This window comes from Bufo gargarizans, chromosome 5 (assembly GCF_014858855.1).
Source record: "Bufo gargarizans isolate SCDJY-AF-19 chromosome 5, ASM1485885v1, whole genome shotgun sequence".
In the NCBI taxonomy this organism is placed as follows: Eukaryota; Metazoa; Chordata; class Amphibia; order Anura; family Bufonidae; genus Bufo; species Bufo gargarizans.
The window spans coordinates 208,157,664-208,185,281 of record NC_058084.1 but is presented as its reverse complement, the minus strand read 5'-3'; the positions used below and the strand labels follow the sequence as shown (position 1 = coordinate 208,185,281).

The 27,618-nt window shown below is 40.3% G+C and overlaps 1 protein-coding gene across 2 annotated transcripts in view; it reads left to right on the top strand.

Moving 5' to 3' along the window:
* The window catches only part of DPY19L1 (dpy-19 like C-mannosyltransferase 1), a 157,286-nt gene extending 131,502 nt beyond the window's left edge, over window positions 1–25,784 (top strand). For both annotated transcript variants that reach the window (XM_044293629.1, XM_044293628.1), the window contains 7 exons: window positions 11–72; window positions 4,047–4,071; window positions 13,109–13,228; window positions 17,750–17,924; window positions 20,317–20,416; window positions 22,382–22,507; window positions 24,669–25,784. In XM_044293629.1, coding sequence (XP_044149564.1) covers window positions 11–72; window positions 4,047–4,071; window positions 13,109–13,228; window positions 17,750–17,924; window positions 20,317–20,416; window positions 22,382–22,507; window positions 24,669–24,822 — 762 coding nt within the window. In that variant the 3' untranslated portion in view covers window positions 24,823–25,784. The remainder of the gene's footprint in view (window positions 1–10; window positions 73–4,046; window positions 4,072–13,108; window positions 13,229–17,749; window positions 17,925–20,316; window positions 20,417–22,381; window positions 22,508–24,668) is intronic.
* Window positions 25,785–27,618: the final 1,834 nt, after the last annotated feature.

Here is a 27,618-nt window from a genome sequence, read left to right as displayed (position 1 = left end):
TTTGTTTCAGACATTTAAAGATATTCTTACATCAAGTAAAAAAAGACCTACCAGGGGACAAGATAATGAAAGGTATTTTTCTTTATTTTCCCACAAAAACTTCTAATGATATACGTATGAGAGAAATGTGTAAACTGTATGCACTTTTGATAGCTTAAACAAGTCTTGTTTTCATTTAAACACTTATTGTGTCAATTTATTTAGCGTTATCATGACCAGATTTATACTTTGCTATTCTGTGAAAGTAGACATCCAACACATAGAAAAAATTTCATTTGGCAACTGTATGCAATTTTGAAACAAAGTGTAATTTTTTTGGGTGAAAAACGATTTATAAAAATTCATTTTGATGAAAAAGCCTGAACTAAACATAGCCTTTGGCACATATCATCTCCTAAAAATAAGTTCAAGATATGCAGAGTTTACACGTGCCAATTATGCCTGTCATCGGACGCAGTAAGTGTACCCACATACAGACGTGGACAAAATTGTTGGTACCCTTTGGTCAATGAAAGAAAAAGTCACAATGGTCACAGAAATAACTTTAATCTGACAAAAGTAATAATAAATTAAAATTCTATAAATGTTAACCAATGAAAGTCAGACATTGTTTTTCAACCATGCTTCAACAGAATTATGTAAAAAAATAAACTCATGAAACAGGCATGGACAAAAATGATGGTACCCCTAGAAAACACAGAACATAATGTGACCAAAGGGACATGTTAATTCAAGGTGTGTCCACTAATTAGCATCACAGGTGTCTACAACCTTGTAATCAGCCATTGGGCCTATATATATGGCTCCAGGTAATCACTGTGTTGTTTGGTGATATGGTGTGTACCACACTCGACATGGACCAGAGGAAGCAAAGGAAAGAGCTGTCTCAAGAGATCAGAAAGAAAATTATAGACAAGCATGTTAAAGGTAAAGGCTATAAGACCATCTCCAAGCAACTAGATGTTCCTGTGAGTACAGTTGCACATATTATTCATAAGTTTAAGATCCATGGGACTGTAGCCAACCTCCCTGGACGTGGCCGCAGGAGGAAAATTGATGACAAATCTAAGAGACGGATAATCCGAATGGTAACAAAAGAGCCTAGAAAGACTTCTAAAGAGATTCAAGGTGAACTTCATGCTCAAGGAACATCAGTGTCAGATCGCACCATCCGTCGTTGTTTGAGCCAAAGTGGACTACATGGGAGACGACCAAGGAGGACACCATTGTTGAAAACGAATCATAAAAAAGCAAGACTGGAATATGCCAAACTACATGTTGACAAGCCACAAAGCTTCTGGGAGAATGTCCTGTGGACAGATGAGACAAAAATCGAAGTTTTTGCCAAGGCACATCAGCTGTATGTTCACAGACGAAAAAATGAAGCATATCAAGAAAAGAACACTGTCCCTACTGTGAAACATGGAGGAGGCTCTGTTATGTTCTGGGGCTGCTTTGCTGCGTCTGGCACAGGGTGTCTTGAATCTGTGCAGGGTACAATGAAATCTCAAGACTATCAAGGAATTCTAGAGAGAAATGTACTAGCCAGTGTCAGAAAGCTTGGTCTCAGTCGCAGGTCATGGGTCTTGCAACAGGACAATGACCCAAAACACACCGCTAAAAACACCCAAGAATGGCTAAGAGGAAAAAATTGGACTATTCTAAAGTGGCCTTCTATGAGCCCTGACCTCAATCCTATTGAGCATCTTTGGAAGGAGCTGAAACATGCAGTCTGGAAAAGGCACCCTTCAAACCGGACACAACTGGAGCAGTTTGCTCATGAGGAGTGGGCCAAAATACCTGCTGAGAGGTGCAGATGTCTCATTGACAGTTACAGGAAGCGTTTGATTGCAGTGATTGCCTCAAAAGGTTGCGCAACAAAATATTAAGTTAGGGGTACCATCATTTTTGTCCATGCCTGTTTCATGAGTTTATTTTTTTACATAATTCTGTTGAAGCATGGTTGAAAAACAATGTCTGACTTTCATTGGTTAACATTTATAGAATTTTAATTTATTATTACTTTTGTCAGATTAAAGTTATTTCTGTGACCATTGTGACTTTTTCTTTCATTGACCAAAGGGTACCAACAATTTTGTCCACGTCTGTATCTTATATTTTTCTGAAGTACATCTTAAAGTTGCATGATGGTGGTTATTACTGTAAACCACTAGCTTGCACTTAAAAAAAAAAAATTGTAAAAGAGCTGGAATGCAAAATTTCTTCTTCATTTGCAAAACATTGCAACTCTATATTGCATAGAGATGAGCAAATGTTTATGTGCCACTACCCAAGAGTATAGCTGTGCATGCACAATTACTTCTCCAGAAGAAAAAGCAGATGCTGGTACTGTCTCAAGATTATCAGGGCTGGGTGAGATGTCCAGCTCCTTCAATCAAGTGGCATGGGGGACGTTTTTCACCAAGGGGGGCAGCCCCTCTCAGACGAAGAACTCTTGTGATGAGATGAATCAATTTGTTTATTTCTAATATTGCATGATCCAAAAAGCTACTGTATTGCTAAAATCTATGGGAGTCATTTATTAAGACTAGCATTTTAGACACCGCTCTTAATACCCCTTTAGCTGCCGGTGAATGCAGCCGAATTTATGTAGAGGCGCCGATCTCTACATAACTTCAGCATTTCTTAGACCGCATGTCTAAATCTACGCTAGCTCCCTTGCTGGCGTAGATTCAGACCACTTTCTATTCCTAAAACGGGTGTAAAGGATGATATCTGAGACGGTCCTGCTGGCCCGCCCACGCCGCACCTCTTTTTTAGACCTGGCGTGAGCAGGTAACAGTCGCAATGACCCCCTTTGGTCTTTTTTCACATACGTAGTACAGGCCGTAAAATTGCATCTCCTTAATTTATACTTACGCCCTTGTGCGACTTTGTATAGAATCATAATTTTAAGTATAATTGCATGCAGATTCAAATATGCCACTATAAAAGAGCTCTGACAAATGTCATTTGGCTGATACCACTTAGAGTGTGACTTCATGGGAAATGTAAGTGTCCGGAATCATCTCTCTACATACGCCCTGCACATTTATAGAGAAAACGGATGGAAATTTGACTGTTGTCCTTTCTTCCTGACCTGCATGTCAAGTCACTCTATTACTAAGCCTTCTGACACGCTGTGCAACTTATTCTGCCTTTCAAATCTGATGTCCTTTGAACATTGGAGTTTTAATGGCTGCATGCCAATAGCAGTAGAGATGGAGATAATAACTTGAGCCGATTCATCTTCAATGGTTTGAAGCCCTACCTCTCCTACAGATTCACTGTGTGTTGCGGAATTAGTCACTTGACACAGACGCAGCAGATGTACCCACACAGCAGGCTATGCCCTTTTTGCCATTATTGGTACACTTCACAATGACAGTGAGTCGGCTGCATGTGGCAGTTGCGTCATTTCATTTTACTAATCTCTGAAAATGCTCTTTTCTATGAAAATCCTTTTTATGTTGTGATTCTTCATTTGGCCAATGTTGTCATCTACTTGTCTAAGACAATATTGGTCATTTATCAAGGACTCGGTTGAAATAGGGAGGTCGCCAGAGCAGAAATCACAGATGCAGTATGTGTGGTCTAGCTGTAATATACCAAAAAATATAAATAATAAAATAGAATGCAAAGGAAATAAAAGGCTTTTTTTTTTCATTAAAAATATTAACAGCACTTCCTGTGACCACTAGTAACATACATGTCTGTCATATCCATAATCGTGACAACTTAGCAGTTCCGTTAATGTTGTATGCCGCCCAGCGTTGGCCAAAAGAACAGCCTAATTTTGTATAACAGGAGCCTATGGATATGTCCACACCGATCTACTAGTTATCCACAGGATAGGGGATAACTTTATATAACCAGAATACCCTTTTTTTTTTTTAGATGAATCCGCAATGTTTGTGATTTTTAGCTTCGTGTCTTTGTCACATTTTGGATGATTTTAGTGCAGTCTGTTTTTTTCTATGATATTACACTTAAGACTAGAAAATTGTTTTGGTTTAACTTGTCTTTTCTAATGCTTTCTGTTTTAGTTGGGAACATTCCACAAGTGGAGAGGTAAATGCCTTTAATTCCCAAATGTCTCTTAAGTTTACAAAATTCAGTTTGTTTTATTATTGTGCCTTTAAGTACTGTATTTTTCACACAGGACCATAAAACGCAGCTAGGATTTTAGAGACAAATTTTAAAAAATTCAAAATTTCATCGGGCCACAGATTAGAGCGCCAATCTTTATCCGACCTCAAATCGGGCCCCATTCATTATTAGACCTCAGATCAGACCTAAAATCAGACTTCAGCTCAGACCTCATTGATTATCAGATATACCCCCATCAGCCCTCAAATGAGATCCCCATTCTGCGTTAGACCTTAGATCAGACCCCATCAGACAAGGTAAGTGCCTCTCCTGCTTCGCCACCACTGGCGATCTCTCCTGCACTTACTGCTCCCAGGTCTTCTCCACGCCTGCACTGCACTGTGACCTGACTGCTTACGGCATCAGTTCATAGTGTGCACACTACGTCCTGATGCTGTACACAACCAGGACACGTGCAGAGTGGTGCCTAGAGGAAGACTAGGGAGCTGTGAGTACAGGCAGTGCTGCACTCATCGCTACCCATGCCTCCTGCATACTAGAAGTGCTCACTAGTATTCGCTCCATAAGACGCACTGCTATTTCCCCCACTCTTTCTCCAAATGCAGCATTTATGGTAAACATATTTTTCATAAACTTTTTGATATAATTGATCTGGAGTTTTTCCAGCTACAGTAAAATGGTCTGAAGAACCTGGAATTGAGAGAGGATCTAGGTTTCTATTCTTGATTCTGTCTGTGAGATCACAGATGGGCTGCATGCTGGAAGATTTTTGTTGCACCTATTCTATAACATCCACTTTGTGGATGATAATAGAGAATATAACAGCTCATGCTACTCATCTATCTCTGCGAACTTACTCTGCTTGCAGCCTCTTTGACGCCTTTACTCATTTGTTTTCCTTGTTACTATGTATTGAACAATTGCACCAGTGGCCTACCACTCCATTAAACTCTATGATACTGATGGAGATACCTAGATACAGATTTCTTCTAGCCAGCAGTCCCATTCAGTTGAATGGAGCACCAGTGGCCTACCACTCCATTAAACTCTATGATACTGATGGAGATACCTAGATACAGATTTCTTCTAGCCAGCAGTCCCATTCAGTTGAATGGAGCGGCAGTGGACTTTTATGACCATTCTGGTGATCCCTTGTGGAGACTGTTTATTCATTGATGGCAAGTCCAAAACAAGCTGTTAGTTCAATAATTTTCACAGTAAATGACCGCAGCAGTTAGGAGATCGGGGAAGGAATGAGTGATAAAACAAGGTGTTAGCAGTTAGTATTTTCAATGTAAAATCTATAGTGCTACATGTACATTACCTTTTTATTTGCATGAAGGTATACAGCTGTTTTTCTGCCACAAATATTTTGCTGTGTACAGTAGTTGCATTCAGTTAAAGGGGTTGTCTGGGTTCAGAGCTAAACCTGGACATATCCCCATCTTTACCCCCTCTATCCCCCCCTGATATGAGCATCAGAACATTTAGAGTTATTCTTTGCATCATTTTCCACTGGTTCAGTTCTCCCTGCCATTTGCATAGTCTGTCATCTTGCCAGTTTACATATTAATAACTGGTTAACAGAAGGATTCAAGTAAATACTCTTGGAAGCGAAACATGGACATGGACAACATTCAACATATCAGAAATTGAATATATACAGTTACAAACAGCTACAGGACTATGAACTGCAACCTGTTTCAGGTGCCATTTGGTTATCAACAAGTTGGTGTTGCTTGCCTTGTATACCCTGTGAAAGCCATAGGAACTGTCCGTTGGTTTCAACAAGTTTTTAATTATACCAATGGAGAATACAGATGTGAGTGCGATGGACAGCTATTGTTTTGAAAGGTCATAGAGACTGCCTCTGTGGTATCAGCAAACATTTAGGGAATGCTGTACAATGGCCCTGGGGTAGTGGAGACAACCTAAAAGGACTCATTTTAAGTGCAAGAGCGCCATCCACAGGAAGATAGAATCATTACAACCAAGGTGCCCTCATTGTGCTACTAGACTCTGATTGGAGAGAAGGCCAGAGTTGTGGGTGTTTGTGGGTGTGATTGTGAACTCACGTTTGATATATATGACTGTACGTACATAGCTGGTTGAGCACTTTCTTTCCTTTTGTCCCCTTTGTCCCTGTCCTTTAGTTAGTTAACCTTTTATTTATAATTCCCTGTAACATTAATAAATCCCTCTTTAACCCCTCAAGTATACGGCCCATTTTGGGGTTTTGCATTTTAATGTATTCCTTCCCACCTTCCAATAACCATAACTTTCTTAATATTCGATTCATATAGCAATATGAGGGCTTATTTTGTGTGGTATAAGTTGTATTTATTAAGGGCACCATTCTGTTTGCCATGTTTGTTATTGGAAAATGGTGAAAAAAATTCTTTGTGGGTTTAAATTGAAAAAAAAAAAAATACAGCACAGGACATTTTATTTTGTTTAATTTTGTGTATGTAAAATTCGGAGAGGGGTGATTTAAAATTTTAATGTTTTTATTTTTTTTACTTTTTATAATAAAAACTTTTAACCCCCTTAGGGGGCTAGAACCTGGAATCTTTTCATCCCATGTCCTAGGGGTGGGCGGTATAGGCGATATGCGATATAAATTTGTGCCACAATATGGATTTTGTGTATATCGCCGGACCACGATATGACCACGGAGCGGCAGTTCTGATCGGAGTCCCAGCAGTGTAATGCTGGGGCTCCGATTGGTTACCATGGCAGCCAGGAGTCACGCTACTGAAGTCCTGGCTGCCATGATATGTCAGTGAGCAGCATTATACTCACATGCGCCGTGGCCGCCGGGCGCTCCTTCTTCTGTCTGTGCGGCACATTGCTAATGCGCCGCACAGACCTATGAGAAGGAGCGCCCGGCGGCCACGGCGCACGTGAGTATAATGCTGCTCACTGACATACCATGGCAGCCAGGACTTCAGTAGCGTGACTCCTGGCTGCCATGGTAACCGATCGGAGCTGGGACTCCGATCGGAACTGCTGCTGCCACCAATGATGGGGGGGCCCTGCCATCAATGCTGGGGGGGGGCGCACTGCTGCTGCCACCAATGATGTGGGGGGGGGCCCCTGCCACCAATGATCAATACTGGGGGGAGGGGCGCACTGCCACCAATGATGGGGGGGAGGGGGACCCTGTGGCCACTGCCACCAATGATTAATACTGGGGAGGGGGGGGGGGTTTAGTTACCAGAGGGGGCTGATGAGAGAGAGAGGCTGGGGGGCACATGAGAGGCTGAGGGGCACATCAGAGGCTGGGGGGCTGATCAGAGGCTGGCGGGCACATCAGAGGCTGGCTGCCATGGTCGGCTCCCTGCTGTTGTGTGCACAAAGCACAGGGCAGCAGGGAGAGTGTAAAGTCCTATTCACCCTAATAGAGATCTATTAGGGTGAATATGACAAGGGTTCTAGCCCTTAAGGGGGCTAATAGTTATTAAATAAAAAGTTTAAAAAAAAAGTTTAACCCCCCCAAATATAGAAAACAATATATCGTGATATATATCGCATATCGCACATGCTTAAAATTATATTGCAATATAGATTTTAGGCCATATTGCCCACCCCTACCATGTCCCATTCACTCTAATAGAGATTCTATTAGGGTAAATGGGATCTAACCTGTCAGGTGAACATTGTAAAAAAAATTAAAAAATTAAAACTGTGCTAGAACAGGAATTTTTTTTTGTTACCTTGCCTCATAAAAAGATTAATATAGAGTGATCAAAAATAATATCTAAACCAAAATAGTACCAATAAAACTGTCACTTTATTCTATAGTTTCCAAGACGGGGTCACTTTTTGGGAGTTTCGACTGTAGGAGTGTATCGGGGGGGCTTCAAATGGGACCTAGTGTCTAAAAACCAGTCCAGCAAAATCTGCCCTCCAAAAATCATATGGCACTCCTTTTCTTCTACAGTGTGCCCATAGAGTAGTTTACGACTACGTATGGTGGGGAGTGTCTGTAAACTGCAGAATCTAAGTAATAGATTTATTGAGTTTTGTTTATTAATCCTTGCTGTGTTACAGAAAGTTGATTAAATGGAAAATTTTGAAAGTTCATTTCCATTTTCTTTTAATTCTTGTGGAACAGCTAATGGGTTAACAAAGTTTGTAAAATCTGTTTTGAATAACTTGAGGGTTTTAGTTTCTAAAAACCACCCATGTATGGGTGAGTTCTATTATGTGAGCCCCACAAAGTGACTTCATAACTGAAACGGTCCTTAAAAAATGGGTTTTGGAAATTTTCGTTAACATTTTAAGAATTGCTTCTAACTTTCTAAAAAATAAAATGACATTTACAAAATAAATAAACATGGAGAGCTCACCAGAATATATGCTGGTGCTCAGCGATGCTATAACCACTTAGCTAAGACAGAAGACCTATATGAATGACTGGCTCACAGCAAAAGTAATATTAAACAGTTTATTCAATTATACACCAATATAAAATATATAAAGTAATATCAAAAAATGTTCAATCACGGTCCCTGAATTGGCTCCTATTTGTGGAAGTCTTGCAAAAAGGAACTTATAATATTTCATATAATGCGGTAAATAAAATCCTTTTTAAAAATAAAAATCCAGTGTTGGTGCACATTTAATTGTTTTTCCTTCCAGGCTTGATATATAGTCCCAATTATGATGACTCTTTTGTCTAATTATGCACCACCTCTTTACCTAAATCAGTCATAATAATAATGCTGATACTATGTTTCCAATAAATAGGCACAATTTATCATATAGCTGCACTACTTGTCAGCATCCAGAATTGTCCCGTTCAGCTGTGCACTTTATAGCTGATATGGGGAGAATTAGAGCAGCATTGGTTATGCACTTAACCGATTACACGCCACCTCCATATTTGGATTGATTTCAGTAGTTGTGGTAATATTATATCCTATGTGGCCAGTGGATCGAATTAGGTATATAATACAGTGGTGCCGCTTACCAGTGTCCAGAGTCTCCCCATTTAACTGTAAGGTTTGTCGCTAGTGCAGGGAAATTTCCAATGGCATCCCTTCGGCAGTTAACAATTTTACTCTGCTCACCTCTAGTCACGATGATCTTATAGTCCTCCGGTGTGCCGGCACACTTACTTGAGTGATACGGAGATAAATTACAGTAATTCTTCTTTATATATCAGTGCCGCGGATGTACTCTCTGGTTTAGTAGCACAATTAGACCAGACGCATTTACAAATGCTGCCAACGTAGTAATATGAAGAGATATGGTCAGCACCTGATGCGCCGTCACGGGAAGGAGGAAGCTCCAGCAAACACAGTGTAACAAACCTCCAGCAGACGCTTGATTGTATTCAATTTATATGCTCATTTATTTCCATGGGTATACATCCATAAAGAGGACGCGTTTCGACCCATCCAGCCTTCATCAACAAACATAATGATGTGTTACGCTGTCTTAAATCACAGTTACACTTGCCACATGCAGTGACGTCAGAAGCCCAGATTGGTAACAAAAGACACCCTAGTAAGGTAAATACCAAGCTTGTGTGACCAAAAACAAAAGAGCAACAAAGGAACATAAACCATGATAATTACTGATATTAAAGATACCATAAACTTGCAGCAAATTCCTACATCAAATAAGATCATCTTGAAGTCGCTGTCTGTAAAAGAGGAATAACAACAATAATAAATGTTAAGTGTTACTTTGTCTGAGGTGTAACATCATATTCCCTATTACGTCCTCTGGGTTGTAATGTACCCAAGGTGTGGATCCAATAGGCCTCCCTTCGCAATAGCTGTCTTTTCATGTCGCCCTTTTTATCTGTTCCAAAACCTGAAATGTTAGTTGAGAGATGGATTGGTGATATTGATCAAAGTGAGATGGTAATGGCAACAGCAGATTTCCCGTTCGTATGGTCGACTCTGCTCTCACCTGGCTCCATAATCTTTCACCAACACTGTGTGCCAGGATTTTGGCACACTACAAGTTCTCTCTCCTGGGCCGGAATCAGATTCTGTACTGAGCATGCACCAATATTCTGGCAAACGGCACGGGCAGGATACAGATGTCTGGCCCTGTCAATCAACAAGGGGAAGGAGACTGACAATTAGTGCATTGAGGGGCATCTAATATAGCATATTTGTAGAAAGTGCTTTTTCTGGTTAGTGCTGAAACAGATCTGCAAAGCAAAAATGTTCTATTCGTGCGCTACAGGCAACTATGATTACTTTAATAGTCTATAACAAGCTGAAATACTTCCTTTAATGAAGCCCATACTTAGGTTAATGTAGTATAATACACAGAAGTAGGCCAAAATCGACCATGCTTTATACTAAGAACCATCTCAAGACGGAAATGTTCTGTCACCTTTGGCAGATAATGTACTGTACATAATACCAGTCACAAGCTGACCATAGGGGCTATAAAACCATTGAACCATCTGTGGAGAACTCTGTTTTATTAGAGAGGACTTTTACATTTTGGTGGTGAATTGGTGAACCCATTATAATTTTTTTACTTTCTACATCACCTAAAAGAATTAGCTTAAAGGGATCCTGTCACCATGAAAGTACAATGTAAGCTACAGGCAGCATTTTCTAGAGCTGAGTGAGGAGAGGAGCGCTCACAGTGTAGTGGCAATGAGCTGCCATGGAGGCCAGTTTATGTGGAGGCATTTCTCATGTGATCTACCAATCCAACTAGATAATTCTTCAAACTAGCAGACTGATTATTTTTTGATACCCAGTCCTGGAAGGGGATCAATGCTTATGCAGCAGCAATGAGATGCTTAAAGGGAACCTGTCACCAGTTTTATGGTGTCCTTACTAAGGGCAACATAAATAAGTTACTGATTCTCTTAGCAAAATCCTGGGTCACTTTCTTCAATTGACCCAGTCAATCTGCCAACATCTTGTATTGAAAAGCTCCAGCTGATAATGATGAGTCCTGAATATTCATGAGCTCCTGACTCTCCCCTCCCAGCTGCTGCTGAATGACCGTTTGTTTCCATATGAATCAGCAGCAGGTGGGCAGGGGAGTGGCTATAGCTCTGAATTAAATATACGCTGGACTCAATGACATCACGCCGGACTCGAATCAGCTCATTAGCATGCGGCATCTTTGTGTGTATATTATGAGGTAACCGTCTGTCACACCAGTAAGTGAATACATCTAAGGCACTTTTTAGTAGTTAATGATTGTACATAATTAGTTAGATCATAATCAAATATCCACATGACAGGTTCCCTTTAATCAGATTTCTTTTAGAAGGGGAGTAGGACTTTCTGTAACTAGCCAAGAAAAACATCTCTAGTGAGAGACGGAAGTCAGCTGAACAGGTCCTTCTGATGACCTCTTTAATTTTGGCCCAGAAAGGGGAAATTAAAGGGCACGTCCCACATATATGTGAGAGGGAGCCCACAACACCCCGCAACCCCAGTAGCTTTTGGATAGCCCCCGAGCATATAGCAGCTGAGTTGTTTTGTACTTTCTGGAAAGGAGCTTGTAATAGTTTTCTTGGAGACGCACACAAAATTCAGGCTAATGTTTAAAGGGACATTTTAAAGGGTAATTTTGTAAAACTCAGAATCTGTAGAGAACTTTTTAAAATGTTCTAGAAAAAGTATTTTGGTAGTAAAATGAAATACAAAATATTGTCTTTATCAGTAATCTCAGAGTTTGTGGCTCTACTGAATTGGGAAGGGTTAATCTGCATAGTAATCTTCTTAGGATAGTAGATAGAGGACTGGAATATCAAAATGGCAATTATTGTTCTCTTGATAGGCTTAGATAAAGATTCAAGCAGACAACTATTGCATTAATTACTATACTGTTAGAAGCCATGACCAGCCATAGGGGAGGTGTAATGCTGTAATTGAGCCATCACCCACACTCCTGGTCTGAGAGAAGTAAAGGTTCCTGCATAGTGATCTGACCTGGCCCTATATATCAAGAAGGCGAGGGGAGAGCCTGTTAGGCGTACTTCTGATTTGCATATGGATCAAAAGTATACTTTCTTCAGAATGATGCAACAGATCGCTAAGTGAGAGGTATCATTACATTCAGCTTAGCTGGCCCTATAAGGAATTGCGTTTTGGTATATCGGTGAATTTCCTGGTGACTGACCTCCTTTAACTTTTAGCAAACTCCTTTTTTTCTAGCTGCTGGTGTTGGTTACTTTACAATCTGGCAACCACTGGTTGTAAATAAGGTTAATTTAAGGCCTCATGCACACGACCGTTCTGTTTTTTGCTGTCCGCAAAAAAACGGAAGCCGTCTGTGTGCCTTCCGCAATTTGCGGAACAGAACGGGCGGCCCATTGTAGAAATGCCTATTCTTGTTCGCAAAGTGAGCGAAAATAGGACGTTCTATTTTTTTGGAAGGGACACGGAATGGAGCAACGGATGCGGACAGCACACGGAGTGCTGTCCGCATCTTTTGCGGCCCCATTGAAGTGAATGGGTTCGCATCTGAGCCGCAAAAATAGCAGCTCGGATGCAAACCCAAACAGCCCTGTGCATGAGGACTAAAAGACGAGGGAGTGTTATCAAACTGGTGTAAAGTAGGACTGGCTTAGTTGCCCATAGCAATCAATCAGGTTCCACCTTTCATTTTCCAAAGGAGCTTTGAAAAATGAAAGGTGGAATCTGATTGGTTGCTATGGGTAACTAAGCCAGTTCTACTTTACACCAGTTTGATAAATCTCCCCCGTTATGTCAAGGGATGGATTTCAACACAGTGATTAGCCATGTTATCTGGCAGCACTGAGTTCCTTGGTCGGAATAGGACACAGAGTAACATCTGCATGGACTTTGTATGTTCTTCCCATGTTCCTGTGAGCTCCTTCCCTTGTCTTGATAAGAGTTCTTTTTCCCCATGAATCAGTAATATTATCCGACGGGCAAGTGATACACATGAGTAATTTACTACATTGCTTTTGAAATTGGAATTAAAGGGAAATGCCATAAATTGAATTAATGTTGTGTTTTGTTTTTTTCACCCACAGCTGGTGTACCATGCTTTGCAGCTAGTGGCATTTGCTGTCCTTGCTATTTTAATTATGAGACTGAAGTTGTTTTTAACACCCCATATGTGTGTAATGGCGTCCTTGCTGTGCTCCAGACCGGTAAGGCAGTAGTGTCTCATGTGTCTGTTCTTCATGTGTCCATTCCCAAAAACTGCAATTATAATAATGCATTGATAATGTCATTGATTTGTATTGATAATAATGCATTGATAATGTCATTGATTGGTATTGATATTAATGCATTGATAATGTCACTCCACTTTATTACAAACAGTCTGATGACCATCATTCGATAATTAATTAATTTCATGTTGTCCTGATTTGCATATAATATTCCACCCATTATTTTTCCTGTGCACATTTAGCACCTGGTGGGTACTAGTCGCCGTGAGGAGACTTATAGGCCATACATGCTCCTCTGGAATTCTGGGAACAAAAGGGATGCAAATGAGCCCTTAAAGGGGTTTTCCAGGCATTTAAGGCTACTTTCACACTTGCGTTCAGAGCGGATCCGTCTGGTGTCTGCACAGACGGATCCGCTCCTATAATGCAGACGATGGAATCCGTTCAGAACTGTGAAAGTCAGACACCCCTGCCGATCAGCTGTATGAGGAGACGGTGCGCGCAGTGTGCACATGCCGTCTCAATTATCTCTTCCAGATTACTGCTGCTTTGCCATCACTGCTTTAATCCAGCAGTGGTGGCCGTGCTTGCACACTATAGGAAAAGGCGCTGGCCTCTCTGGTGGCTGGGCCTGTGGGAGCTCACATAGCCTGACGCTTTGTAGTGCAAGCATGGCCTCCACTGCTGGATTGCAGTGTAGTCGTGACCCATGGGAACAAGCAGTGTATAATGTGATGGAAAAATGAATAAAACCAGCAAAGGAGGCAATATGGAGAATCACAATGCATTAGTAAGTGGCTTGGTTAACTTTGTCTACATGATAAATGCCATTTGCTGAAGTGACAAAACCCCTTTTTTTTTACCCTTATAGTGTACTCATTTTACAAGCAGTTTCTGTTTTTATTAGCCCCTTATGGCAATATATGATACAGAGGTCATTGGAAACCTGGGGGTGTGCACATTTATCTGACGAGATGGGCACTCTGATGTCAACCGATGCTATTCGGAGGCACTACATCGGACAGTAGTGTACTGGCATGCTATGTTATGGTGTCAGCAAAAACATTATTATCCTTAGTATTATTGGAATAACTTGCATTTAAAGGGAGCAATTCTCATAATAACCTATTTAATTTTGCTGACCCTTAAAGGGGTTGTGCCAAGATTTAGACTTCTCCACCGGTTAGGGGATAAGTGTCTGATCTGTGGCAGTCCAGCACAAATGCGGACCACCATCACTCAGACACTTGGGGGTCATTTGTTAAGACTGGCGTTTTAGACCTACAGCTGGCGGTGGATCTGCTGGCGTTATGCAGAGGTGCCGTCCTCTACATAACTTCAGCGTACCCATTGGCGCTTCTAAATGTAAGACCGCTTCCTAACTAAAACAGGCGTAGAAAATGATAAATGAGACAGGCCTGCCGACCTGTCCCCTACACCACCCACGACACGGCAACTTTTTTAAACCTAGCGTGAGCGGGGAAAACTCGTAGATTGTGGCGCAAAGGACCTTTTCCGCCACAATCTGAGCCAAAAATACGCCTAATATAGACATATGTCTGGTTAGTAGATGACCCAACCGTCTTGGCTCAACCCCTTTGATGATCATTAATATAAAATTACTGTGTATAAGTTTTCTACATCATAATATGTATACGTTCATCACAGCCCAAAGTTCTGTAAGGTAAAAGCAGCATATTTTTTTCATTTTTTTTTTACATTTTCTACTGCATACATCGCAGAATATGTACTTTCACACTTTGCATGGTGTACGAGCATAGAAGAGCAGCTGTTACAGCAGATGTGTTTGGTTTTAAAGATTTGCTAATTATTTTGCTAATGAAAATCAATTTTTGGAAGACTATCTTTTTCAGTTCAGAAAAAGTCTTAAAACAGACGTATGACTTATTTCACTCACTTATATGGCGCTGACATATTCCTCAGCACAACGACATTTTCATAGCTTACTGTCCCTGATGGAGCTCACAATCTAAATTCCCTATCAGTATGTTTTTGGATGCTAACAAGCAGCAATCTAAATGGAAATCGGAATAACTGACATTTCGCTAAGCTCATTATAAATAATTTGCGTAAAGCCTCTTGAATTTTGGTCAAATGTCTTTGTTTACTCCCATGATGGGAATGAATATCCATGTGAAATATGATTCCTACTGTTGTAAATATCTCACAAGTTGCTTCCTGTACATATATTTTACCATTAGAGTGGTTTTGCACGCAGCATTATTTGGAAAAACACCAGAACCAGACGTGGACCCAGCAGGAAGGAGAACTCGAAGTGCATCTTTTATAGTTCCTATTCACTTTGCATCCATAAAGGAATAACCCACTGTGTATGAAATGATTCACATAAAGGTTGCTAGCTGAATTTGGCACATATAGAGAAAAGTGCCCAGCGTATCTTTGGGCAGAATCGACGCCAAACTAGCTGATAACATCCTCCATGTCACACACACTGCCTTTAGCAGTAGTTTTTGATGCCGTTTTTTTGAGACGTGAGTTGGAAGGGAATGAGACATGTAAAGGAAGAACTTTTTCTTTTTTCTGTTGGATCAAAAAAATAATCTGCATGTGACACCACCCTAAGCACCATGTACGTTCTCAGTTACACCGATCCACTGTCCTGTGCGCTGCCAGCGTGCTTTCAGCGAAATTTCAGCACGGCTGTCCACGCCCAAACTTCGTCTTGTGAACGTCCTCTAAGGCCCCTTTCACACGAGCGAGTTTTCCTCACGGGTGCAATGCGTGACGTGAACGCATTCCACCCGCACTGAATCCTAACCCATTCATTTGAATGGGTCTGTGTACATGAGCGTGTTTTTTTTCTCACACGTTGCGTACAAAACACGGCATGTTCTAAATTCAGTTTTTCACGCAGCCTTGGCCCCATCAAAGTGAATGGGGCTTCAGTGAAAAACGCATTGCATCCGAAAGCAAGTGCAGGTGCAATGCGTTTTTTACTGATGGTTTTATCACGCGCGTGAATAACGCATCAAAACACATTGCATCCGCGTGGAAAAAACAGAACAACTGAACGCAATTGCAGACAAAATGGTGCAAGTTTTACTGAATGCACCCTGAACGCATCCAGACCTAATCCATCACGCTCATGTGAAAGGGGCCTAAGGCCCCTTGCAGACGAGCGTTCTTCCCGCAGCGAGTCCGCAACACAGCTCCCGGCCTGACCTCCCAGCACTCCCGGGGGTCACATAGCATTATATTGGTTTATGATGCTATGTAACCCTTACAGGTTTGGAATGTATTGGATGACACTGGCATAATGCTGCAAGTGTTATCCAATACTTTCCAGAACTGTAAGTGTTACATAGCGTCATAAATCCATATAATTCTATGTTAATCCCGTCAGTGCTGAGAGGTCAGGACAGGTGCTGCGATGCGGACTCGCTGCGGGAGGAACGCTCTTCTACAAGGGGCCTTAGAGTGCCAGTTTTTAGGGTTTTCTGTAGAAGGGAAATATGGAACTTTTTGGAGAAACACACAAAAAGCCTGCATATTGTTAATTTAAAAAAAATGTAAATGAAAATAAAATGTATATAAAAATACACATTTAACTTTTGTAAGTAAAATGTGTTTTTTCATTAAATGTATATGACATAAAATATTTGGTATCCCCATGTGCATGACAGCCTACACTTTTAAGAGCACCTACCAGCAGGATCATCCTGATCAAGCCACAAAAACTGCCTGATGGGGTTGATTCTGCTGATTAAAAGTTACCTTCTCATGATATTAATTGTGGTGTGCCCAAGAATTTTTTTTATTTTTTTTATTCTTCGTGCAAATGAGAGCTTCAGTTCACTGATAGGCATAGCCAGCCCTGGAAAGCTGAGGTACACCAAAGGGCTAGGCACTGTCCCTTGTTGCACAGAAGCCCTTGTTTGCATGAGAAATAAAATATGTTTTTTTCTCGGGTACAAGACAGGTATTATTTTAATCAACAGGGTCAACCCTACACGGCAGCATGCCTAGTTTAATACAGTTGATCCTGTGGACAGGTGCTTTTAAAATAATTTACACTTTATTTAGGGCAAAGAACAGGGTGAATAAAAAAATTAATAAATAAATAAAAAAAACACTAATGTATGCTTCTTTTAATATCATATAACAGTACAGCATGTCCTGGATGAAACAATGGGGGACATTTATCAAACTAGTGAACCTAGAACTAGCTTAGTTGCACATAGCAACCAATCACATTCCACCTTTTATGTTTCACAGCTCCTTTGGAAAATGAAAGGTGGCTACTGATTGGTTGCTATGGGCAACTAGTACAGCTCTACTTTACACCAGCTTAATAAATCTCCCCCAATATGTTTTGAGTGCAGCTTGTATGTATACCTATGTTCTGCCATGGTTACAGGCTATAAACCCTAGGTGTAGTTTGATCCTGCAGTCATCTTTCTCTCTGGCTAACGTACATTGTAACAGGATGTAACTTTTTTCATTTTCATTTTGTAGCTTTTCGGATGGATCTTCAGCCGGCTGAATCGCCCACTGTTTATTTTTATCGTAGTAATATTGATGTCTATACAAGGTGTTGGCAACATTCAAACTCAGCTGAATATAAAAGGGGAGTTCAGCAACATTGCTCAGGAAGAACTACTGGAGTGGATAAAATTTAGCACGAAACCAAGTAAGTTTTTCCTCTTGAACCGAATTCTTTATTAAAGGGTAAGTTGAACTTTTGATAAAAAAATAAAAATACTAAGGGGTCGAACTACTCAGAGCCCTCTGCCTCTTCAGTCTTTCATCAGATCTTCTGATAGAAAGTATATGAGGTCTTTCAAATCACAGTACAGTACATCAATAGAAAAAGGTCAAAGTAACCGAAGTTCTTAATTAGAATTGAGAAAGCCAGTCAGATGACTAGCGAGACGTCTTCAAAAAGAAACAGCTGTCTATGGCTGGATAATTGGCTTGACTATTTGCCCTTTTCATATTCTAAGGCTTGTTAAAAAATACGACTGACTTAGGCCCCTTTCACGCGGTCAAGTATTCCGCGCGGATGCGATTCGTGAGTTGAGTTTAACGCATTGCACCCGCACTGAATCAGGACCCATTCATTTCTATGTGCACGTGAGCAGTGATTTTCACGCATCACTTGTGCGTTGCATGAAAATCGCAGCATGCTCTATATTGTGCGTTTTCCACGCTACGCAGGCCCCATAGAAGTGAATGGGGCTGCGTGAAAATCGCAAGCAAGTGCGGATGCGGTGCAATTTTCACGCACGGTTGCTAGGAGACGATCGGGGTGGAGACCCGATCATTATTATTTTCCCTTATAACATGGTTATAAGGGAAAATAATAGCATTCTGAATACAGAATGCATAGTACAATAGGGCTGGAGGGGTAAAAAAAATAAATACAAATTTAACTCGCCTTAATCCACTTGATCGCGTGAGAAAAATCGGGATGTTTGGTACCCAAACCCGAACTTCTTCACAGAAGTTCGGGCTTGGGATCGGTGTTCTGTAGATTGTATTATTTTCCCTTATAACCATGTTATAACGGAAAATAATACATTCTGAATACAGAATGCATAGTACAATAGCGCTGAAGGGGTTAAAAAAAATTATAATAATTTAACTCACCTTAATCCACTTGCTCGCGCAGCCGGCATCTCTTCGGTCTGTCTTCTGTGCTGTGTGCAGGAAAAGGACTTGTGGTGACATCACTCCGGTCATCGCATGATCCATCACCATGGTAAAAGATCATGTGACGGACCATGTGATGACCGGAGTGACGTCACCACAGGTCCTTTTCCTGCACACTGCACAGAAGACGGACAGAAGAGATGCCGGGCTGCGCGAGCAAGTGGATTAAGGTGAGTTAAATTATTATAATTTTTTTTTAACCCCTTCAGCGCTATTGTACTATGCATTCTGTATTCAGAATGTATTATTTTCCGTTATAACATGGTTATAAGGGAAAATAATACAATCTACAGAACACTGATCCCAAGCCCGAACTTCTGTGAAGAAGTTCGGGTTTGGGTACCAAACATCCCGATTTTTCTCACGCACGTGCAAAACGCATTAGAATGTTTTGCACTCACACTGAAAAATCGTGCATGTTCCCGCAACGCACCCGCACCTTTTCCCGCAACACCCGTGTGAAAGAGGCCTTATAGGGAGCCAATTCCAGAGGGTGTTGGCAGCGAGATGGTATATGGGTTCCATACTCCACACGCTTGAAACCACAAGCAGGTCATCAGTCCAGTGGGTGCAAACTGGTAGCGTTAAGATTACTCATAAGTAACTGCATAGCAGATGGTAATAAATGGTTACTCCTTTTGGCATAGTTAAAAGGATTTTCCAGGATTTCTATATTGATGACTAGTGAGCAAATCAGGTTCGGGCTGCTGCATCCGAACTCTATTAGTTTGAAAACTTAATTAACAATATAGCCTCCATACCACCATAAAATGTATGCGCTCCACGGAGGACTTTGCTCTCGTGCTGCAAATATCGTGAAACTTGCTTCGTCTCGTGTCTGACGTGACACTTGCTTTCTGCACATAAATGTCAGTGTCAAAATTAGATGCTGAGCTCGGCTTTGTGCCTCATTAGCGAAGCTAAGTTCAGCTCTGGATTTTGACACTGTAATTTATGCGCATAACCGAAGTGTCAATTCATAGACGCAAGACTAAGCATTTGTCGCAATATTTGAACAAGATCGCAAAGACGTCCGCAGAGCCCATAGATTTTACAGTAGGACAGGGAACCCGTTTTGCATGAGTATCTGATCAGTAGGGCTCTGACACCCAGGACCCCCGCTGATGAGCTATTTTGAGAAGGCAGCTTGCCTTCTCAAACAGAAGATCGCCTGGGATCCTATCCTAGGTCATCAGTATAAGAATCTTGGAAAACCCCTTTAATATGGAATGTGCAAATCCAGAAGATTAAAACTTGACCTCAGTAGAGATAAGTGCACAGCAAAGCTTTTTCTGCTGATTATTGTACCTAAAACTGTGATAATCTCATAAATTGCATATCATTTGTATAATATACCTACTATTACCCAGATGCAGTATTTGCTGGCGCAATGCCTACCATGGCAAGTGTTAAGCTGTCTACAGGACGCCCCATTGTCAACCACCCTCATTATGAAGATGCTGGTTTAAGGTGAGTTTCTATGTGGGAAAAATAAATGGAATGAAATCAGATTTTTTTTTATAAGCACTGAATTGTACCCTAGGGACAAATAAATATTAATTGATAGCAAAATATCACATTTTAAATATGCAAGGCAATAAAAAATCTCAAAACCATGATTTACCAGCCTTGTGGCGCAGTGTGAAGGACTTTTTGTATCTGATCTCTTTATCTCAATAGGGCTGTTTTTTTATCTTATTATTTTATTTATTTTATATGATTTTAATAGAAACACTGTGTGATAATAAATTAACAGTTTTCTCTTAAAATGTCATCATCAAAATGTTTGCCATTGGTCTGTGGTAGTTGCTACTGAAATCTGTGGCATTTTTGATTTTGCAGAAGATTCTCTGTTAAATGGCCTTTTTACCAAGGTTGTCATATTAGCCTTTGAAATAAGTCTCATGTATCAAAAGAGGAAAAGAAATGGGGCATTTTCACCTATAGTAAGCCATCAGATTCCACCTTTCATTCGATTAGTTAGGCAACAAACAAGGCCATATTTTGAGTTCATGCTGCCCCAAGCACTTTTAGTGCACATACAATATTGTACGCACAGTCACGCCAAATTCACAAATGGTATTTTGTTCCAGCAATGATATATATTGATAATGAGATTTCTTGCAAATCGGTACATTAGACGCTTGACCTCAAGTGCCTTAAGTGTAATTGTGCAATTTTTAGGCTGTAATCAACAATTTAATTTTTTTTAGAATTCATTTGCAGCTAATCATTCATTTATGTACTGTATTATTTACTATGTTTTTGCGTATTTTTGCCAGTCTTCAGTAGCATTCAGTTTGTGGAGGTTTTCTTTCTTTCAGATCATGGTACAGTACATCAATAGAAATAAGTCAAAGTAACCAGAGTTCTCAATTAGAATTGTGAAAGCCAGTCAGATGACTAGCGAGACGTCTTAAAAAAAAAAAAAAAAAAAAAGTCCAGTTACTTTGACTTATTTCTCCTGATATTCAGTAGCATTCACTTTGTGTTGTTGAAGGCATCACACTCCAGAGTCCTGCTCTGTACTGATGAGAGGCAAGCACCCCAAAACAGCTGTCTATGGATGGATATTTGGCTTGACTATTTTCCCTTGTCATATTCCAAGGCTTGTTAAAAAGTACGACTGACTTATTAGAGAGCCAATTCCAGAGGGTGTTGCCAACAAGATGGTTCTTTTTCCCTGGAAGAGACCTCTTTGCATATTCACTTTGGGATGAAAGAGTCCGAAGGGTCTGCTTGTGTCTGAGTGAGTCTAAAGGCAATATCTGATTTCAGGACTATTTGGACTCAGTGTTGATCACTACCCTTATGTGAGGTCACTTGATTGGCTAAACAGCTGCTAAATCCTGTATTTTAAAAAGGTTGGACAGGAGGGTAAGCCTTTATGAGTATTCATCAGTGATCTTTTTTTTAAGTTGCTGAGATAAAATTGAGGATAGTTGCTGTGGATGCAAACCACAGTCACACAGAGCAGAACATACGTATTTCGCATATGATTCAAAAACAGCAAAAAACACAATTTTGATGACAATACTCCTTAAATATGACCCTGGTAGCAATGTATTAATGCAGACCTACACAACACTTTATAATTGTCCCATAATAGAGCTATTATCGTTGTGCAATGACGCATTCTTTCCATTGACATTATATGATTCCTACATTTTTTCTTAAGGCTTTCATCTAGCAGAGTACGTGTCTTTTGTCCTTGGCTGCTATTGGTTATGCTAGCACAGGTGTGCTTTTGTGCACACATAGAAGTTCAGTATCTTTTAGCGTGTTCTGTATGTAGGTTCAAGGCTTTGGAAGGTTCTTCTTTTGTATGCACACTGAATGCTAAGACTGTCAACAGTAGAACACAACTAATAGAAATGTTAAATCTCAGTATTTAACATGCCTTACCTTCCTCTCTTTACACTCATATATTTTTAGAGCACGAACAAAAATGGTTTATTCAATGTACAGTCGTAAACCTGCTAAAGAAGTAAAAAAGCTCCTGATTGATATGGGTGTACAGTATTTTATACTGGAAGATGCATGGTGCACCAGGAGGACAAAGTGAGTATGTGGGATTGTCATTGTTAAAGAGGTTGTCCCACCAGTATCGGACTGCTGAGACCCCAACCAGTCAAGAGATAGGTTTCCCTGGAGTGATTGGAGCTACAGTCCGCATGCATGCTTCTCTATGGGGCTGACGGTGATAAGAATGCTGGTCGCGTATTTATCAGCTATCCTGTGGTGATACGTTCTTATGGTGGGACAACCTGTTTATTTTTTTAAATCTGTGAATTTTGTCACTTTAAACGGTTTACATCCAAGCGAATGTTATATTCTACTTTACATAATGTGATTGACTTAGAAAGTGACATTATAATCATACTATTTGGGATTTTTATTTTTATTTTTGCATATAACATAGATACAATAATCTAAATGCTCAGAAATTCTTATTTTTTATGTTTATTTGCAAACATCATATACCTTATTCTTCATTGAAAGGGGCTGTCTTATCTTTATAATCCATTTTTTAATGAGCAGTCCTCTGACTAATGCAAGTCTGTCTTCAAAACTCTTGGCAATTAGCAATTACATTTCCCCTTCAGCGGCCAAAATGTAGTCTTACATTGTAGTCAAGCGAATGAAATGGACAGATAAGCCAACTCCCAGGGCAGGCGACACTGAGACCTACTTGCTCATAGGTAGGGGGTCCTGAGTAGGGAACACCCTCTATGACATCCATATGCCCTAACAGCGTGAAGGCTGTATGCTATTCACCTACATGTGTGGATCTGAACATTCTAATTGCAGGGGCGGACTGATAACTCATGGGGCCCCCGGGCAATAGGAGATTATGGGACCTCTGTATCCCCGCCCACTCTCAAGCCACACCCACACACAGCCCCACACACACACATCACACCGCCCCACACACACATCACACCGCCGACATCACCTACACTTTGAACAGAATTTCTCTTCACTATGTTCAAAAGTTAATTATAGTTAATGGGGCCGGCGGGCATTCTGTCTGCATCCAGCAGTGCCGGATGCAGTAAATTTCGGCAGGCTGTTCTCAGCTTGAACAGCCTACTAGAATCACTAACGCATATGTGACGGCAGCCTAATACAGCGCCACATACCTCTTACATCCAGTGATGTCTCCTTTGATGTAGATGATCTCTTTCTTCATCTTCTCCATTCAGACCAGACTGCCATGATGATTTCTTTCAGCTATCTCTCATTTCTGCAGAGTTTGACAGACAGATATCTTGGTTTCCTACTTTTCCTCCCACCTTCTCAACATCCCATCATGCACCCCCAGAACTGAGACGTTGTGCGCCCCAAAACTATATTGTAGAGGCGGATAAACCCACTGAAAATACTAGTTTCAAACAGATAGCGCCCCCTTCAATAATTATTGGAACACAATTCTGTAAAAAAAAATAACTGCACCAAGCAAATAGTGTCCCTGACACTAATAGTGTAACCATAATGTCCTCCAAAAATAACTGTGCTAAGCTGATACTGTGGAGACTGCCCCCACAGTAATAGTGCTCCCCAAAATCCCAGAAATAGTAATAATTCTGTGCCAGAGTGCACTTAGTAGTAATAGTGCTCGCACAGTGCCCCCAACAGTAATTGTGTCCCAGCAGTAATAGTGCTCCCATAGTCCCCCAGTTGTAATAAAGCCCCCTTAAAATGTGCGCCAGTACACAAAAAATGCCCAGTTGTGTGGCAGTAACAGGGCATACAGAGATTGGAAGTGCTCATCTCTCCCTGCCGCTGCCACCACTGCTGGGCCCCCGTCAGTCTGTCCCTGTCTGATTGTAAAATGTATTTCATTCTAAGATGCTTGGACCAGCACAACACTGTGACTTATGTGTGTGAAATCCACACTGTCCAGCTCAGAAACGTAATGAATTGTGTAAATTAAATATTTTCAAATGTGTGAACTTCATCAATAAGCTTGCATTGTGCACCTTTGGCCATCATTCTATTTTTCTTACAGGTGTATCTTGCATAAAAATATCAGTAACTTCATGGTCAAAAATAATGGATTGTATTTCTTATCTTTCACTGCTCTTTATTTTATTTTTTAAAGCAGATTCTGTCAGTCACCAGTTTTGGGACTTTTTTTTTTATATATATATACAGGAAACGGGGCTATAAATATTTTACTGTTGATGGATTCTGAACTTTTTTGTTTTTTGTTTTTCAGAACTGGTTGCACCATGTCAGAGATCTGGGATATAGAGAATCCTTCTAATGTTGGGAAGACTCCCTTATGTTCTATTTTGTCCAAGGAATCATTGCCTCACTTTGTCACTTTATTTCAAAACAACGTTTACAAAGTTTTAAAAGTTGGCATTTAAGTTAAAAAAAAAAAAATTCATATCAGATAAAACAAACAGTTTTTAATTCTGGTATAAACCTGGTTTTACAGATGTTTGTAGCCTGAGGTTTTGTAACATACACAATGCTATGCAAATCTTTATTGCTAAGAAAATTGTTTGAAAAATACATTACATCCTTCTGTGGAGAGGTGAAATTATTTTGTTTAGTTGCAAGTGAATGAGGAGAACAAAGACCTACAAAAACTGCCTTAAAATGCTTTCATTTGGCAGACGTTTCTGTTACAAGACAATTTTTTCAGTCGAGCACCAAAGAGAATATGAAATTTGTATATTTATGTAATGTAGTGTGAGGTTTCAACAATGTTTTATGTAGCTGTGTTTTATTATGCTACATTTATTTTTATTTGTACTGATTCGTGACTGGTGCTGTGGGAACCTGGTGTCTGCTACAGTGCCAAATGAATGAATATAAGGAGTGCAACCTTCAGGGCCAGTTTTAGAGCAGTATACCTCACATTATGAGTAAGTGGTACATGGGTACATGCCAGATATGCCCACGTTCTGTTAAACCACACTGATCGCCACATACCGGTTTTCCTCAAGGCTACACCCCTTTATAAGCTCTGTAACTTGGGACTTTGTGGGGAAAGGCTAGGTAGTACAGAATGATATAGTTTATTTTCTTCTTGGTTTTGATATTGTGTTGTAAATTTGTCATATGCAGTATATTTTAGTATATTTTGCTTTAACTTTGACATTTCCATTTGAGTAAAGACATTGACAAAGACTAGCGCAAAGGAATCCAGTGAATGGCAAACAATCACATTCCAAGTAATACTTGATTGGCTCTAGTTTTCAGCAATGTCCCTCAGTGTATTTTCAGTGTTTTTGTTGTTAGATGTCATGTATTCGGTTGCTCCTGCAAGCTAAATTGTGCAGTAATAAGTTTTATGTCTTTGATTAATAAATCAACATTCTAACTTTTAGTGCTGGTCAGGTTTTTTTTCTAGGACATTATTCAGACTGAAGTATCTTATAACCCCTAAAGGGGTTGTCTCACTCCAGCAAATGGCATTTATCATGTAGGCCAAGTTAATACAAGGCACTTACTAATGTATTGTAATTGTCCATATTGCTGCCTTTGCAGGCTTGATTCATTTTTCCATCAGTTTATACACTGCTCGATTTCAGGGGTTATGACCACCCTGCAATCCAGCAGCGGTGGCTGTTCTTTCACACTATAGGAAAGGGCACCGGTCTCTCTGGTGGCCAGGACCGTGGGAGTGTTCATAGGTATGCATGAACAGCAGCTTCCAGCTGCAACAGTGGCAGTAACCAGTGATGGCCAGTTCGCCGTGTTCGCCAGCGAACACTTGCGAGCTGCCATCTTAACTCAAGTCTGGCGATGCACAGGTAAGTCCTTACCTGTGCCTGTGCGCAAGTCGGTCTGAAACAAATGCGGTCACCGGGAGCAGGCAGTTCTGAGAACAGCTGCCGGGGGCCTTCATCAGGCTGTTCTCGGAACTGCCTGCTCCCGGTGACCGCATTTGTTTCAGACCGTCTCCCTACACAGGCACAGGTAAGGACTTACCTGTGCATCGCCAGACTTGTGAGTTAAGGTGGCAGCCCGCATGTGTTCACGGGCAAACTGGCCATCACTGGCCGTAACCCCTGGAAACAAGCAATGTAAAATGCAATGAAAAAATGAATCAAGCCAACAAAGGCAATATGGACAATTGCAATACATTAGTAAGTGCCTTGTATTTGTCTACATGATGAACAACAAAGTGAGACAGCCCCTTTAAGTGTATGTTAAAACATGCTTGATGTTACAGGTTTCTATACTAGATTTCCTTCTATTCTTCAGGCCACATTCACAAGACCATATTTTTCTTCAATGTGCCATCTGTTTTTCAAACGGATAGGTCACTGACCCACAGAAGTCCAGTGGGGCTATCCATTTTTCAAGGATCCATTTTTGCACACTGAATCTCTTCATTTTATATTATGAGGGTCCCTAAGTAAAGGTACTATATGAAATGAGCCATTATTCATTATTACACATGCTTGTAATAATAAGCTGAGTATGTGTAAATGCCAGTATATTCCCAATATATACTTATTAACTATGGTGCCTTAGATCAATCTACTTCCATATATTCTAGGACATTCATAAAGAGCATCATGGGTAATTCAGTGTTATACTAGTAATGTGTTTTACTAGTTTTGCTTGAATCTGCGTTTGAGTACTTTGTTCCTCATTTATCAAATGTCTCAGGTTGTTTGATAAATTTGGCTTGTCTAGAGAAGCTCCTCCACTTTTCCTACTCCTCCCTCCTCCTGGAATGAGATTAAGACTTATTTGCGACTTTTAAAAAAAAGTCACAATGATAAATCTGAAGTTAAACTCATTCCCCAAAATCTTCTGTTGCAGTCTATGGTACAATTGATCAGAAGATGGTATGTACAACTAAAAATTTAAAAAATAAATAAAAATAGAAAAAATTTAAATGACCTCCCCTTCCTTCTATACTTTACATATAATAATAATAAACAAAAAATAGGCTTAGTGGTTATCGCTGCCACCAAAATTTCCAAACTATTAAAATCTAAAGATGTTTTTCCTACGTGGTAAGTGCGGTAATGGAAAATAATGTGATATTTGCTATTTTTGGTCACCACGCCTCTTTCAAAAAATTTCATAAAAAAAAGTTATAATATTTTTTTTTATACATACTCCAAAAGGGTACAAATAATAATTAAAGCTCACCCTGCAAAAAACAAGCCCTCACACAATTCACAATTTTTGAAGTT